This window comes from Parus major, chromosome Z, assembly GCF_001522545.3.
Source record: "Parus major isolate Abel chromosome Z, Parus_major1.1, whole genome shotgun sequence".
NCBI classification, from domain to species: domain Eukaryota; kingdom Metazoa; phylum Chordata; class Aves; order Passeriformes; family Paridae; genus Parus; species Parus major.
In genome coordinates this window covers 21,313,076-21,331,325 of record NC_031799.1, presented here as the reverse complement: position 1 = coordinate 21,331,325, position 18,250 = coordinate 21,313,076, and the positions used below count along the sequence as shown (strand labels likewise).

The 18,250-nt window shown below is 36.7% G+C and overlaps 1 protein-coding gene across 5 annotated transcripts in view; it reads right to left on the bottom strand.

Moving 5' to 3' along the window:
* PIK3R1 (phosphoinositide-3-kinase regulatory subunit 1) overlaps nucleotides 1–18,250 on the bottom strand; it is a 62,230-nt gene that overhangs the window by 10,261 nt on the left and 33,719 nt on the right. The window contains exons 3-8 of one of the 5 annotated variants that reach the window (XM_015653113.3): nucleotides 16,493–16,585; nucleotides 15,060–15,134; nucleotides 12,117–12,248; nucleotides 11,029–11,230; nucleotides 10,753–10,832; nucleotides 669–771 (exon numbers count right to left, since the gene is read on the bottom strand). In XM_015653113.3, the coding sequence (XP_015508599.1) occupies nucleotides 669–771; nucleotides 10,753–10,832; nucleotides 11,029–11,230; nucleotides 12,117–12,248; nucleotides 15,060–15,134; nucleotides 16,493–16,585 (685 nt within the window). Of the gene's footprint in view, nucleotides 1–668; nucleotides 772–1,206; nucleotides 1,291–2,164; nucleotides 2,494–2,556; nucleotides 2,709–4,338; nucleotides 4,821–10,752; nucleotides 10,833–11,028; nucleotides 11,231–12,116; nucleotides 12,249–15,059; nucleotides 15,135–16,492; nucleotides 16,586–18,250 lie in introns of those variants that run through there. The other 4 variants (XM_033511411.1, XM_015653115.3, XM_015653116.3 and 1 more) reach the window with 4 other exon arrangements.

The window sequence follows — 18,250 nt, the reverse complement described above, 5'->3', positions numbered from 1 at the left end:
AGTAACCAATCATTTCAATTAGTTCTCACACACTTACTCTTCCACAGTGCTCTAAATACAAATTCAGATGTTTTGAAATAAGTGTGTTTTAGAAGCCTTCTATGTCTCCATATTAATACAACTATATAATACCTTATTTAAAATTGTTAGAAAACAAGTGGGATACTCTGTGCTCTCACTACTGGACAAAATAATTATTCATGTAAAGCTCTTTCTGCTTGTTCATACAAGCCTATGCAATTGGAGCACTCAGTGGTGGTCTAATATACCTATATATAGTACAGATAAAAATGTTGTTAATATATGGCACTTGTTAGTCTGACTTGCTGACTGTTGTGCCTGCAGCTGAGGTTCTTAATGAAAGACAAGAGCAAAATTCTTTCTTAGTGCTATCTTTTCATGCTAGCATTTCATAGAAACCTTAAAGTAACAGAACAATTTTGCATTCTAAGTACATTAAGTGCATTACTACATTCTAAGTAACAGACAGTAACTTTTTAGTCATATTTGGAATAAAACCAACTGTAATATGTTTGTGGTAGAAACTACCATAAAATTGCTCTTAAAACTTATTTTCTACACTCAAAGCATAATACATATACACAGAATAGCACAGCAAGAATAACACAAAGTCAAATGTAAGAAATACATGTCTTGAGGTGATTTACCTTGAGATATCCCCCCAGTACCATTCAGCGTCTTGCAATGACATGTTGTTATTCATGCTATTGTTAGTTACGGTATTAGGTTTCGGTGGCTTAGGAGGCAGTGCTGCAAATGAAAGGGGGGAAGAGAAGTTGTAACTCACTGAAAACATGACCATATATTCCTTGAAATTACACGTTATTACATAGATTTTATAATTCTAGGAGTGCGCTAAAAAAAGAACTGGTTACCAAACAGAGTTGTCCATCATTAACATTCTTTAAAAGACTCTACAGGAATCAAGAAATTTGAAAACAAAATAATTCAAAATAAAGCTATACTGTTTCAAAAAATGATGCTATCTTGGAATAATATATTTTAAGGAAAATATAACACCATAATCAACTCCTGCCCCTGTGAAGAAAGCATTTGACAAAAAAAATCTGAAGTTTGCTATTACCTTCTTTCACCATCTTTGGGTGAAAACAAGCAATAAAACATGCCACTTTTTTTTTTTTTCTCCTATGTAATGATCTTAGAGGAATTTTGTTTTTTTCTTACCTAGAAGCTGAGTAATAAAAGATGCAAACCCATAGCAATACAGTTTATTTCAAGAAGAATCAGGGTTTTGTGATCCTCAGCATTCTGTGCAATGATTTGCAAAAAAAAAAAAACCAAAAAAACAAACCCAACAGTTTAAGAAACCCATCTGTGACCCAAATATCCCGTGTGTTAATCTTAGTATTCTACAGAATAGATTGTGTTCCAAATGCCAGGACTGATTAAAAAACACCCCCCCTCCCCCTTTTTTTCAATGTCAAAGCTGCATATGTATACCAGTGGGTGCCAGAGAAGATACTGCAGCACTGACTTAGTAACAAGGGGGACTACACTGGAATCAGGATTAAAAATCAACTCAGCTCTTTCAGTTCCCCAGTAAGTACATAATTCCTGTCCTGTATAATATGACCAGGCTCAAAAGACAATATTTTTAAAGTTGCAAGGAATATCAGAATCGCGTAATACTTTCATATGATATGAAGAAATGATTCTACAACAGGCATTCAATTAGTATTTCAAATTTTAAAAATGTTTTTTCCTTAAACAATCCAAGCCAATGATTTGTAATCACTGTTTCAGGAAATATGAGTGTTACCACAGCATCTCGTTTTAGGCACAGTGTGGAACAGAGAAAGCAAAAATAGTAATAGAAGAAATACAATTTTTATATGACAAAATAGCAGGACTAAAACTACATCTGACATAATAAAATCAAAAGAGAAACAGGTCAATTCAGTAAAAATTCAGTCAAGTAAGCAGTTAGGTATTTTAATATGTTAAGATTCTAATTACTACAGCCATGCACTAATCCACAATTTAATTCTAATTTATGAAAAAAGGAAAATTATTTGTTTCAATAATAAAGTAAAGAAATCCTACATATCCAGTAAGAATTTTTTAGCAACTATTGTAAAGACCAAAATTAATTAAGTCTTCTATAATAAGACTGCAGTTTTACCTGGTGGATCCATTTCTATGTAAAACATCAAGTCTGTGCCACAATTTATATCTGTCTTAGGATATTCTATATCCAGTTCTTCCATATTCCAAACAGTATTGTACATTTGTATGAGTTTCACTGAGTAAGCTCAGATACAAGAAAAGAGTCAGGCTGTCTTTGTAATGGTGTCTTGGAATTCATTTTAAAACCTATAAGGGGCTGTACTGTAACCTATTACATCATAATCCTCAGCCAATCATGTCAAAATAATGTCACCAAACCACTCCTGCTTCCTCATTTTGTTCTACATTAATCTTAAAACAATTTCAGTTTTGGGAAGAATCTACATTTAGCAGAATTGCAATATAAAGCTGTATTACACACAAAAGGAGCAAGTGGGCTCTCCTTGCCTGTGTTCCTGGCTCATTTTCCTGACTTTGCAGCATGGTACAGTCCAATCCTGGCAGGATGACAAAAGGCTGATATGCTGCAGCACGTAGCTCTTACACACAGGCGCACACAACACACACTCTCACAGGGCAGCTCCCTTCAGAAGCAGTTCGGTCACATCTCAGGTGCATTCTCCTGCTTGAATGCCTGAAGTTTGTCATTCAAAAAGGTTTAAAAGGATTCTAGAACTACTGCACATATTAGAGATGCATTAGAGAAGAGCATGACTGTGTGTTACATTGCATACTCATTTTACACCAACACAGAGATGTATATATCCACTTAATGAAATATGGATTACATTTTTAAGCTCTGTATATTTCTACTATTTTTATGGGCACATAGGTCTGATAGAGTTTATATTACTATATAAAACATGCTTTCTGCAGAGATGTCTTCCTCTCTTACCATTATGTAATAAAACACGATTTGAATCAATCTAGATTAATTAATTTTGAAATCTAAACCCAAAATATTATAATCTTACATTCAGCTGATTCACTCAAACAATGGAAGAAAGTCATAACTGAGCAAGAACTTCAAAAATGGTTTTGCTGAACATAAAAAAGGCTCTGAGGAGACAATAAGATTTAGTCTGGCTTTTCACACAGTTTCTCTACCCTATGTTCATTGATATATTTATCAAATTAATTGTTTTTAAAAGCAAGAGTCTCTGGTCAGTGTCTCCTTAGCCCCTTGACTTTATGTCAGCAGCATCCTTCAGCCATTTAGAAATACTCCATCTTAACTACCCCCATCACTGACTGCAACTCTCTCTGTCCTCTTGGAAGAAACATGTAGAGAACAGGCTATTAACTTCAGAGCAGAATGCTATGTAGAGCAATATGAATGCTTTATACTCACTATAATCTACAGGGGGAGAAAACCGGAGACCAAAAGTAGCTACAACGAAGACCAGCTGTAGCAACTATCTGTGCCTTATATCGTAAGAAATTCTGGAACAGCTGAAATGTGCTGTATCTCACAAATACTCATAGAAAATTAACACAATTAGTATGATTTCCAAATATTTCACCCCTGCCCTCCCCCAACACCTGCCCCACTGTCTGTGCCCCTGAGCAGGTTACCCCTTTCAGACAAGCATCAACATACAAGAGTATGTATCCTGGAGTACCAACATATACAAAAAGATGCATTCTAGTTTGCTTTGTACATTAAGAAGCTTAATTTTGAAGTAGACTCTCCTGTTCCTATTGAAGGTAGATATGCTCCAAAGATTCTTTCCATTTCCAAAATGAAATAGGATACTTAAAATCACCTCAGACACAAGTTTGAACACTGAACTTACAGGTTTAGTCCACCTGCTACCCAAACAGCTACCTTGCCAGGGTAATTATTTAAATTAAGTTATAAAGATTTCCTACAAAAACTGCATTGCTACTTTTAGGTCTCATGTGGGATCAGTAAATTTTTTTATTCCATTGAATAAAGACTTTCAGGAAAAATTGCTTCCCTAGAGTTTCACTGGTGGCCAAATTTAGGACTGAACAAACTTGTATAATCAGGTTAGTGCTCAGCTCAGACTAGCCTAGCCTACAGGCAAGAGAAGACAGAGGAGGCAGACAGGCAATTACCCATTTTGTATATAACCTGGAGAGGTACTGAAGTACTTGACTTAAATTCATGTATCTTAAGACTTTTAAAGCTATACCTGGTAATCAGTTTCAATACAATATTTCTACAAGATGATGAAAAACACACAGAAATTAAAAATTACTTACTTTGTAAATTATGCATCACAAATGATCGCTCTTGTAAAGCAGTAGAAAATAAAATCCAATACTGGTTTCCTCTTATAAAAATCTTGTTTCAAAAGAAACCCTAAAGCTTCCATTTACAAGGAAGCTTCTCTGAAGCAATGAAGAAAAAGAGGTTGCTCTGCTTTCCAACCAATGTTCCATAAAACCCCCTAAACTGTTGTAACTTGCAGTGAGAAAATCCAAGCCTTCTCTCTCAACTGCTTAAAGCTCTGTGCTGTGTAGGAGGTATCCACTTACTCTGGTTCATCATTAAAAAGTGAACCTGACTTCAGTACTGTGAAAAAAAAAGAAACCACCACCCTCAGTAGCTTGCACGTCTCTCTCAGATAAAGATCTCAGTTTCATGATTAACTTGGGTAGGTTCAAATATTTGCTGAGCCAGGGATTTCAGCTGGGGGATGGGAGCCAGATTCAAAGTAAAAGTTGTCATCAGCTAACAAGTGGCCAATGCGAGGCTAACTTTCTCATTTTAGCTAAGTAAATGAGAAGACCATTGTAAGAGACCTTAAAATAGTCCCTATCACAGGCTGATGCATGCAGTATTGAAGATGAGAAAAACATCATGAACAGCCAAACACAGGAAGTGGCTAACTGCAGAAGAAAAATAGAACAAAATTTTACTTGAAAAGAGCTGCATCCCTAGAAGCAGCCCTGTGCAAGCAAAATAGCCTGCTTGCGAGCAGAGCATCACCTTGTACATGCTCATCCTGGATCACAAATACAGGAGATGCTTCAAGCAAGACCCTTACACTGAGGCTGTGAGAATTCTTATCAATTTCCTATACACTAAAAATGTTAGAAATAACACCTGTCTGTATCTGTGGTAGTTTCCAGTATATCAGGATTGTTCATTTATTGGGCAGGCAGGTGGGAAATAGAACTGTATAAAGAGGGAGAAGCTTAGGTTAAATCTATTTTTCTTGCCTTGGTGTTTGGTGGAGATTGAACAGAGCAGCAACTAAAGAGCCTACTTCCCTCTGCCTACAGAGGTTGTCTTCTTTGCCAGTTAAGCTTCTACAAGGAAATCAAAGTAAAAGAAGCAGACACATTAAGAGAAGGGGATTAATATTTTCCTCCTGTTTCTTCCAAATAGTGAGAATTTATAATAAAAACACAGAATTTCTTTGACATCTTGTTTCTTGTTGTTCTTTAATGCAGTAAAATACTATAAAAAGGTTTTTACCTCCTTAATACTTCACAGACCAAAATCCTCCTATGCTGTGAAACACCACTTGCACCTAATAATGAACTCCCAAATATCTGCAGTACATTTCTGATGTTTTGCATTTGATTGATTAGCTTCACCTATAACAATCCTTTGCTTCCCTAGTTTTAGCCTCTGACTACTTGAACAATTGTCAGCTCTAAATAGAATTTAAAGCAGCAGAGTCATAAAGGTACAGCCTATTTCAAGTGGAGATGGAAACCTGTGTTTCTGAAATAATTCGGCTTCAGACTGTAGTTCATATACTTCTTTAATATTAAATTACAGAATGTTAAAATTCTTTAATGTTAAAATTACAGAAGGGGTTGAGAACATTTCTTGGTTTGAAGGGCCACAATACAGATGTATATAGTCAAAAGAGAAAATAAAACCCAAACTTGGTTCACTGAGCTTTTTTATCAATTAAAAAAGCACAAATACCCACACAGAGATAATGAGTTCCTTATTATTCTTCAGGAGAGAATCAACTGTATTGTCAAAAAAAGATACTGGCATGCACACACCTGTATTTTCAAAAATTGCTCTGACTTGTCTATTTATCTATATTTCAAAATCTTGAGTGGTACCCATTTAATTTGCAGCCTACTATTCCTTGCATTCATACTCACAGTGTTCTCCTATTAACATAGCACATTTTTTCTAAAAAATTATGTCCAAAGCAGGAAAAGAACTGATCAGGTTTGGCATGCTTCCACATGTTTTACACATACATAGAAATACCTGCACACAGACATAACGATCTGTAAAAAATGCTAATAACGTCATATGTATTGTTTCACTTTTATCAAATTCTTGCAATTAGGTATTGGGAAACAAAAAGCACTGTCAAAACTTGAGCCAAGGAAACAGCATTCCAAAGTACAGTGGTTAGCCAAGCATTCCGTTAGGTCAGGGATAAAGCCCGACTTTATTAGCTTAGAAGGGGAGCCCTCTGCTGGGCAGAAGAAGGATGCACACGGTCCCCCCCGCCGTGGGCACTGCATCTGCTGTCCCTGGCACCAGCAGCCTTCTGCATGCTCCAAACCATGCTCAGTGCAGCTGCCCGTCCAGCCAAGACTCTGACATGATGCAGGTAAGTTCTGACAACGGATAGCATGCCTACACATTTGTTTATGTCCCCAGGACACTACCGACAGGACTGTGGTTGCAGGCTGATGCCTGTAGCAACAGAGGGTACCTTTGAGGAGGAATCAAATTCCAGGAGGAACTGCATCAGCCTACACATTGCCCTGCTCTAGTTGTTATGCCACCACTCCTGTAAATATTTTGTAGCTAAAAGCAAAGTGTCTCCACCTTGGTGATGCTGCCAGGACTTTCACCTCATCCCCAATAAATGAGAAGTTACATATAAGGCAGCCTTATTACCTCACTCATTCTTACCTATGATGCGCTGAGTAATAAAAACTACTTTTTCATGCTGCGCTATTTCAGTCTGAGCTATTATTTACACTGTTACATACAAGCCTGGGAAACAGGGATAAACTGGGATAGCCCAGACAAAGCTCAGCTCAGCTTCTGTCAGTGCACAGGCTATTGGAGTCTGATTTGTTAATAAAAGGCAGCTCTTTTCTTTGCTGTAGCTCTTCTGCTTTTCACCAGCGATGCTACAAGTTCCCCACATCCCCTTGTTCTCTCACCACATCCCCCTTCCTTTTTGCCTTTCTAAGACAGACATTATTCTCAAACACTCCAACTCCAGAAAGGACCCCTATCTCCCTAAACTCCCCACCAAAATTACCTCCCAACTTTCTCTGTGTGACCTGCCTTCACAGCTATGAGTGCTAAGCCAACCCTGTTGGCTCGGAGAATTTACTGCACCTACTATGGGCAGCTTTGGGATCTGCATCCAGGGCAATCCACTTCCAAAGAGAAAAACCAGGTGCCTTTAAGGTCCTTGACAATTAACTGAAAAACTACCCCAGTCTTCTACACCTATAAATATAGCCTAATATAACATATTTTCTGCTATTTACCTTCAAAAGTCTTTATGATGTGTGAGGTTCTGTGAGACCTGAGCAGCACTATTTGCTAAAACCGGCTACAATTAAGATATTTTCTTCTAATAGTACTGTTTTGGATAGCATATTTGTTTCTCACTGTACTCTTTAATTTAAAGTCTGTGCAGCTGTACATCAAACTGGAATGTTCAGATGGGATGCAAAAATCCTACCTTACCCCACCAACACCATCTTTTGTCTCTCCTACTGACAGACTTGAAGAATGAGATAAGAACCAGAAAATTGATCTAATATTTTCCAGCCTTTTTTCTCCAGCAACATTACTTTTTTCTTCATCTGCTACACAAAAATCTATGATTCTGTTAATAGGTATTGTTAAAGTTAGTATTTTTGTGTAGGACTAAGCACTATTTTACTCCACAAACTAGAATCTATACTTTGCTGGTGAACACCATGACAGATAAAAAACCCCAATCCAACTGTTTTGCAGTAAGTCAAGTAATGGTCTAGGAGTAACTCTTTGTCTTGTGTTATGACATCACTCTAGCTAAAAGCATCACTCTAGCTAAAAGATGTCCACCTAAAGATGCCTAATTTAAAATACTAATTTTAAAATACAGTAAGATGTTAGGTGCAGCTGCTTACTTTCTAGTGTTTTCAGGTAAGAAGTATAATTAGTGGGTGATGTGGTGAGGAAAAAAACCCCACAGCTATGCAAAGATCTACTTGCTATTCAGATCAGTTATCTCTTAACACTACATTTAATGTATTTATATACTGCGTAAGATACCAGTAGAACTTCATACACAGCTTGTTTTAGACAGAATATTCTTATCTTAACAAAAAAAAAATTAAGAAGGAAAGAAGCCATCACTCCAGCCTGTGAAAAAGAGAAGAAACCTGACAGCACTGGCTTCCCTGTTATCACTCAGTTGTCATGATGTTATTTTCAGTAAGTAAAATTCTTTCTGCTTAAGACCTCTCAAATTCTCCACTTGTAAAGTTCTATTTAATACTGTAATTCTAAAATACTTACATGAAAAATAAGGTGTATTTTATTGTGATCTTCCTATCTAAACAGTCTTTATGGAAAATCATAAGATAAAGCCACTAAAAGCAATAATCTTAAAAATGACAGTTCTGAAAAACACAGAGTGCTTTTTATAGTTCTATAAGAATGATAAAAACAGACCATTTCAGATGATCAGGTCACTGAATGATATTGGTGTGGAAATGGACACATGGCCTAATCCTGCAAAATTACAGCACATTCTATTGAGATTCAACTTTTGAAAATGATTCAAACTCTTTACAGGCCTAAAGGCAGAGACTAGCTAACCAGACACTACCAAGCCTGAAAATTTCTATTTAAAGTTTTTTTTGAGGATATTAGTACACGTCCAAAAGTTCTACTAAAAACCATTCCACTAGACATGATGGACTTTGACATGCACAGGGAAGGAGTTCTATTTCTGTAACAGATCACATGAAAAATCCTAGTATGACTGTAAAAGTAAACTATTGCATCATGCTATATTAATTAATGCAAAAGTAATTTTAAAAACTATCAGATGTTCAGTTATAATTATTAATGTAGTGTCAAATCATATAAATCTGATGGATACAATGGCATTTCTTCAAGCACCCTAATGACACTCTCAAAATGACTAGATTCCTTGTCCTCATTAATAGTTCTAACATCAACACCTTTCACTTTTATACTTTCCTCACATGAAACAACTTGGGCAGATATGCAACCAAGTGATTTCTTAAATGCAACTTATAAAATTCTTGCTTTGATACTGAAGACCCTACCTTTGTAACCTACCAACCAGTGCTTCTGATATATGTAACAACATACATATTTACATACTCCAAAGCATTTGCAAATGTGTAACTATAAAAAATGCTATTAGCATTAGAGTATTAGAATCTGTTTTGCTTTTTAAGGCTTGTAACATGTGACAAAGAAAATAATTATTTAATAATTAGTAGCTATTTGTTGATTCTTAGTAAAATAGGACAAATACTATAAGTTTGTACTGTACTGGTTGTTACGAACCATTAGGCAGAAAAGCACACAAGGTTCTGGAAATCCCTGCTTAAATATTTCACCAAAATTGAACAAAACTAAATAGCAAGCTGCAAACAGATGTACACAAAATGTTAGAGAAAGTTTCCTAACTAACAGAGCTTGCAAGATTAGAAAAACCTTTCAAACAGAGCATTAGGGATAAAGAGTTTAGCCATTTTTAATTCATCTTCATTAGCTGATAAAGAGGATTATACAACGTGCCTACCTGAAACACAGGAAATAAAGCACTTTTCTGCTGTGTTCTAGCTCTTCAGATCTTAAGTAACCCTACAAATCCTACTGCCAAGAACTTTATTTTGTACTTTGACTACAGAGGTGGGAAAGGTATAGGATGTCCAATGCTCTGTTCACCCTTTCCTTTGTTAGGACATTCTCCATTAATGAGCTGTGAAAGGAATTGCTTTCAGCTAATACAAAAAGTTTGCTTCATTAATAATTTTCTTTGCACATAGCTAGCAACTCTGCCTTGCTTCTACCAAATATTTGATTCAAACCCAGGGATTTTGCATAGATTAGAGGTGTGCTTCACTATTTGTTGACTTAATTAGATGTTAACTTACAGAAGCAATATAAATAGGATCTAAATTTCCTGGAAGGGCTCTTAATACTTTTCACAGTATTTATTGATATTAATAAACAAATATTTTTCATATCTGGATTAAAAAATAAATTTATGTAAATAATGTCTCCATAGGGTATAGCAAATCTATGAAGATTTGCCTGGGAGTAAATTGAGAGTTCAATAAAACCTCGAGAATTAGCCCCCCAGCACTGTATGATATGTATTCTATTGGTTTACAGGTCTTAAAAAACTCACAAAATCCTATTTGCTGTTTACTGAAAGTGAACAAAAGTCCTAAGGCTGTACAAACAATTGACACCAAAATGATTTTAATGAAAAAGAGTATTTCTTATAAAAGAAACATAGCACACCACTATTAAACACATAAACAACTTCTCCTTAGCTATGTAACTGTGCACTTTTGTTTTGCATTAAGTTTCATTTAAATAAAAAAATCGCAAGCATTTACTGTCCTTAAGTTGAATTTTAATATTTAAGAGAACACATAACTTTTTAAATTAAAAATATTTTTCACCTGGTACGAGCTGTCTCTCATTCCATTCACTTGTGATTAAAACCTCAAGGATTTTTATGTGGTGTTCTGTATTATCAGAGCTGCAAGAGATGGATTAGGGAGTAAGAACTAGGAGAAATACCAAAGTTTACTTTAAATTAGTAAAAAAAAATTAAAAGAATTTACCACAATGCCCTCACATCAGAAATAAGGTCAGAAAATTATTTAATTAATCTTAATTTGTATATAACTAATTAATATTTACAGTACAAAATATGGTAAAGATGACCCACATACCTTGCTATCTGGAATTTGAAAAGCAGAGGGCTGAAAATTTCAGCCAGAGACCTTGCATTCAAGAGATTTTTGCTGGAGGCTTGACAAACTCTGAGGAAATGTTTGAGCAAATACTGGAGTGTGAGCCAATACTGGGGAGGTATATTTGGAGATCTGATCAGTTTCTTCAGCAACTGAGCATATTCCTCTGAGCTCTGCACTTCTGCAAGCAAACAGATAAATGGTTCTTGAAACCAGCACAGGAACATTCAAGTAAAATGAAACTATATGTGACTCCTTTAGAAAGACCAATTTTACAGAAAAAAATAATTCTGTCCTTCATTAGATCCTAAAGATTTATTTCTTCTTTTAAAAGAAATGAAATGCTCAGGAAAGAGTAAAGAACAAGTATTTAAAAGTCAAATGGAAACAGATACGCATTTTGGTAAAAACCACAATCTGTTCAGAGTGTACTGGTAGAAGTCTGTCTTGTGTTTAGTGTCACACATGATTGGGTAATTCTGAGATGCACTAGATAAGTCTCACAGGTGCTGTTCTAACTTTGAAGGTTACCAGTAACAATATCCTGTCCTGAGATATATAACAGAATACTTGGCCCATGTGCTGAAAGCCTATAAGCTGTACTTGTTTGAAATGACCACTGTAAATGACGAATCTCACATGCATGTATTTCCCACTTCATAATCTGCAACCCCAATGTAACACAGCACTACATGACCTCTAATACATTTACTTTGTCAGCACTGATAAAAAGTTAAAAATTAGCTTTCTGTGTACAGGTAAGTCCTTGATTTTTTCCCCCAGTATTTCTGTAGTATTTCTAGTTACTAAAATGAAGAGAACTGTGTAAACCCTTATATTTTACATTATGTTTTCTTAAATAAATAATGGAATCATGCAGAATAATGTCTTGATCTAAACTGAAACAGCTTTAGTCAAAATGGGTAAAGGTATATTTATAGCTTCTGAGATGCTGCCAGGTTGTGTAGAATTTTTTTTTTTCTGTGGGTGACAGCTGAACCACCAGATACTCAGAATTCTAATAAAAGCCTTTTTATTTGACATTTGAAATAATGTGATAATCATACCTTGAGCTACAGAAATCATGTCACTGTAAACAGCTGCTGGAATGATGGGATTCGGCAGGTCCAGGATATACCTCTTGAGAGCATCTGATAAAGTGTGGACATCAAATGTCTCTAAATCTAATGAAGAGGCATCTAAAGGGAAAGAGCAACATGCTGTTTAGACTTCAGAAAGTGGAAAAAAATATTCAAGCTGATAATAAGCCAAAATTGCTAACTTATATCTGGTTCATGAGGAACAATTCCTAAGAATGTAAGACACCAAGAAACATCTTTGACATGAAGAACACAGAGTTTAACACCATGGCCGGTCCCTTGGCATCTGATAAACCAAATGGTTTCCATAACTGTGTGTGGCCTTCTGTCACATACAATTCAGGGCTGAACTCAGAGTAACAGTAGTGACTTGCTGATTCTTGGCAATGTTATGGAACATCAGAATATTTTTAACAGGTCTCTGTTTTATGTGTAAATATTTTGTATAAGAAGTAAGTACTAATCAAAGGTTTGGTCAAATGCAGCTTCTCTACAGGGTGCTATTTCTATTATGACTGAAAGTTTGATTAACATCTTGGGGATCCAAGTCTGCAAATATTTATGTAAGTAAGCCGAAACAAATACACGTGCAGAACTATTTTATGCAGCTGTTGGGATTTATCTTGTAACACTTGATATCTTTCCAGGATAGTTATGACTTGGGATAAGGTTTGGGAGTGTCACATAAAGGACTACATGTTAGTGTTGGAGCAAAGAATATTGGCAGCAAAAATAAAAATGGAAGTGTGGAATAGTGGAAGCAAGGTTAGGGTTCATTCTATAACATGAAACTCTGGCACAGTAAAATCCTAAGTGTATACAAAAAGATCCGTATTTTGTACAAGAATTTAGAAGCATTAAGGCTGATCAACCTTCTATCTAGCAAGGTCCCTGGTAAAATAACTGTTGAATCTGTTTATCCAGTTTAAACAAAGGTAACAAGGGAGGTAGAGAACTCAGATAAATGGTGTGTCTACCAATACTGTGAAATAAGGCAGCCAAGAGGGGGTAGTGAGAAACTTAGTGCTTCTCCACCTCCTTTGTTTTCCCAACAAAAAGCTTGCAGTATGAGCTCAAACCTTATCAGACACCAAAGAATTTGCATGAGAGAAAAGGTATAATGAATGTCTCAGATGATATAAAACTTGCAGTGTGGGAATGATTTCTGTGAGAGCAATTATATGTCAGAATCCACAGATTCTTAAAGAACTAGCTTTTATTAGTTTTTCTGCTCACAGATTATTTTTTATCTAATAAGCCAAGTTAAATCATGTTCTTCAGTGCTGACCATTTCTCTGAAGTATGTACCAAATTACTGTAATGAATACATGAGTAAGAATATACTTACTCTGCAGCTCTCTGGGTGTAATATCATAAACAAACCCAAACTCTTCCATCTGCTGAGCTGACAAGATGTAAATCAGCTTTGATTTTGGAGCTAGATAGTATTGTGTTGATGTTAACAGACAGTTATCCAATCAAAAAGTGGGGAGCATATTAACCACTAGCAGAAGAGCATACTAATGCAAGTTCACAACTTTGAGACCAAAGCTGACTTTTCTGTCTGAATTAGCATTCTGTTAATTCAAAGACAGCAGGAAATGAGATCTGTCTCTATCACTGCACCAGCTCTGTCCTGGAAGATCCTAATCCTATCTTAAAGAGAAGTCAGAAAGGGACACTGTTACTAAAGACAAAAGTTCTGTTTTTGTTACTCAAGCCTAACTACATTTCAAGCAAGAATACATGTAAACTATGAATTCTTCATCTCAAGAGAAAGATAAAACTTTCATAAAAGTATAACTCAGTTTAGAGACTTAAGACAGGATTCCGATAAATTAAGAGATACAATCATATTGGTGCCACAGAAAATCTGGATTTATCTGGACTGAAAAACATAAATACAAATGACTAAAATGATATGGCTGCTATCATGAGGCTGCTAGTACCACATGCCTGTCTTCTCTCTGCTTGTACACATACACTTCTTCACTCCTAGCACAATCAGCATAGGACAGGATGCTCTTTTGTTTTGAAAAAGCAGACAATTCAAAGTATCATCTCTTATTCAATATGTTAATGTTTGCAATTATTAAAAATGAGGAGACTAAATCACTGTGTGAGTTTGCTTTCTTTGTCCCTTTGGCAACAAGGCATGTAACCATTTTCATTTTCTACCTCTTGTATTTTGGCAGTCTTTAAGGCAAATGAAAGCTCACACCACACATTGCACCCCAGCTTGCCAAGTCGAGGTCGAACTCTCCTCCTACTCTCATACTGAAACAGTGTTGCCATGCCAGTATATTCTGGACTGAAGAAGAAATTAAGTGTACTAAAAAAGAAGAGAAATATATTTAAGGAAACTTGAACGGGTATGTGGCATTAGTGGTGTAGGTGCATTTTACTGCCTGAGAACTCAGCCTACAATATTAATTCAGTTGTCTCTTTCACTTCAGTATCACTCTGTAGCAGGTAGATAATGGGCTGCTATTGACACCGCACCTACTGAACCAAAGAAATGCCCCACAGAACTGTACGTAAACAACTGGCCATTTGTTTACAAAATAAGCAGCCTTTCAGGAGTAATGAATTTTTACCATGATTCTGGAAAAAACATCTAGTTTTTCTCTGTACAGCTAGACTGTCAGTCTTTGAACAAGTGAGAAGACAAGAGATTAAAATAAATACTCTTAGAAAAAAAATGTGCAGTGGAACCACGAAAAAAAGACAACTTCTAAAAGTGAAAAATGCTTTCTGTACCAAGTGTAAAAGTTAGAAAACTTTATTACTTATATATGTCTTTTTAATAGTATATTATTGAGAACCAGCATATATGAGTGAGAGTGAACTGACCACAAAGTCTAAGAGATTTAGAAGGAGACCTGTAAGAAGGAAGAAAACTGTACTTACCACATTCAAAAATTTGTCTTAATTCCACTGTGCTGCTTGAGCCTTGTGCTCCATACAAAGTTGAATACTCCAGACCTTCAAAACAAAATCGATGGGACATGTTCAGGACAATATTAGTATTTTGGTGACTGTTGCCCTGATGCAATGTATTTCTGTTTTCTTCAGTAAGTACTTACAGTATAAATTAGCAATGCTTTCACCTACCACACTAAAGAATGTGATGTTTTTTTAAGGCTGTAAGACACTCTTTGTGCACTCATGCTGCTGTGTCTGCAGAAAGAGATGACCAAGGAAAACCAGAGATGCCAGTAGTCCTACATATTCTGTACAACTGTCCACTGGCCAGGTGTAGAAGGCCAGGACTAGGAAACAGATTCACACTGGTGTCAGAGAAAATATCAGTATGTATCATATAATGTATCTAATAATCCACCTGAATTATTAGGAAAGACATCAATAAAGTGTTTTCAGATGAAATATGCTGTTTACAACTTTCCTACATCAGTGAAAATAGAGAAGACACAAGGAAACAGGCAGGGATGAAGAGCGCTGATGATTTAGCACTAGTGGTGTCTTGTGAAAGCAGCAATTCCTTATGCAAACTGGTGTTAAATACTGGACCTTCATGTAGTTATCAGCAAGCTCTTACTCTTTCAGGAAAGGTTTGTACTCTTAAAGTGCCAGAGGAGTATGTTAGAACCTATGACCCCAAGGACAGCAGCCTGATTCTCATCAGAATATCACTTCTGCTCTTGTTCCCCAGTTTAAGGTCCCTAAATGAAATGGACTCACTGAGCTGGTCCTTACCTCACCAGGACTATGAAAAGCAAAATCAGAGGAGGTGCCAGAAAAGTAGGAACAGGGCAAAAGAAGTATGACATCGTAAAAAAAAAGAGGGAAGCCTCAAAAGGATAGAGAGACGTCAGCACGGGAAAGCAGGGTAAGGAAAAAAAAACATAAAAGCAACACTATCTGACTCACTCTAAAGCAGCAATTAAAAATTGTCTCCTGAAGAATAAAACCAGTTCTTGAAACCTTTTCATTTTTTATTCTTTTGTTTTTAACCCTGCTTTGGAGCAGAACATTACTTTTTTCCCTGTGTGGCTGTGTATCCAACTCAATGTTATGGTGGCATTTACATAACCAACTAAAGGTCCTTACTGGTTAGAAAAAACAAAACAATACCAAACCCGCTCCCTTACCTTCCAATAATTATTAAATGGCATTTGAGGCAAGCTTTGGTTTTGCTCTTACAGTCCAAATAGCCTCTAATGGGCAGAAACCAGTGCAACAAACCTTAAAGCATTTTATTTTGGATGTTAAGTAATGTGATGCACTATCAGCTCTAGATACAGGACATGGCAGCTCTGGATACAATTCTGCAGTCTTGGTTCACATAAGCAACAAAAAACTTTGGTAGATCTTCAGCCTACCTTTCTTTTCAATTGTCTCCACTATCTTGACAAGAATCGGTGGAGCAACATCAGGAGGTGTGAACTGCTCTGTAAGGTCTGGGAGTGAAAAAGCTGTAAAAAAAACCAAATAAAAAATAAGCCAAACTGCAGATGAATGCAATTACTTTTATGAAAATCATGACATGCAACCAGTTAATAAAAATTATGACAATTGCATTTTTTATAGCATTTTCTTTCAGGGACACCTCAGTCCTGGATTCACTCCCCATATTGTCTAGGAAAAGGAAACACAATAAAAGTTTGCAGCCTATGGATGTGCAGAAATATAAAGCAAGTAAGGAAAGAAGAAATCTTGCAGTCTGAGATATTTACATATACTGTGCACCAAGTGAAGGAGCTAAACACGTAACTGTCTGGGAGTGCCTTGCCCCCTGAGTAAAATGGGCTGAGACAAAGACCTGAAACATCAGTAGAAAAAAGTATTTCACACTCATACACAAGCTCAGTAACTTCTGTGCATTTCAATTTTCAAGCATCATACTATTAACAGTATCATTTACTTGAAGCAAGAATTTTCTTTTCTACATGGACTGGTTAGGAATAAATAGTATAATTGGAAAGTGACACTTTGCAAATTCAAACAAAACTGCACACAGGTTTTATACAAAGTCAGTTTTCGTGCAATCTAGTTTCTTCATGGAGAGAACATACTCTCTAAAGGTATGTTCTAGCTCTGTGAGGAAAGATCTATCTCTAATTACACAATTTTTATAATTAGACAAATTATGTAATTACAAAACAGTAATTCAAAAGTTTCAGACTGGTCCAATTTAACACTTGGAAAAAAGAATGTTTACATAAAGAAACATCTGGCATAGTTTGATGGATTATGATTGATAAAGATTACAGAATCACAGAATGATTAGGTTGGAAGACACCTTCCTGACCATCAAGTCCAACCCAGCCCTAACACCTCAACTAAACCATGGCAGTGAGTGCCACATCCAGTCTTGTTTTAAATACATCCAGGGATGGTGACTCCACCACCTCCTTGGGCAGACCACTGCAATACTTTATTACCCTTTCTGTGAAAAGCTTTTTTCTAATATCAAACCTATATCTCCCTTAGCACAGCTTAAGACTGTGTCCCCTTGTTCTGTCAGTTGCTGCCTGGATAAAGAGACTCACCCACACCTGACCACAACCTCCTTTCAGGGAGCTGTGGAGAGTGATAAGGTCACCTCTGAGTCTCCTTTTCTCCAGGCTAAACTCCCTCAGCCATTCCTCACAGGGCTTGAGTTCCAAGCCCCTCACCAGCCTCGTTGCCTCCTCTGGATGTGCTCAAGCATCTCAATGTCCTTCCTGAACTGAGGGCCCAGAACTGGACACAGCACTCCAGGTGTGGCCTCACCAGTGCCCAGTACAGGGGTAGAATGACCCCCCTGCTCCTGCTGGCCACACTATTCCAGGGGCTATTTGGCTTCTCGGCCACCTGGGCACACTGCTGGCTCATGTTCAGCCACTGTCACCAGTACTCCTAGGTCCCTTTCTGCCTGGGCACTGTCCAGCCACACTGTCCCCAGCTTATAACACTGAAGGGGGTTTTTGTGGCTAAAACACAGGACTCAGCACTTGGACCTATTAAACTTCATCCCACTGGACTCTGCCCATCCTTCCAACTATTCCAGGTCTCTCTGCAGAGCCCTCCTCCCTTCCAACAGACCAACACACACTCCCAGCTTAGTGTCATCTGCAAATTTACTAATGAAAGACTCA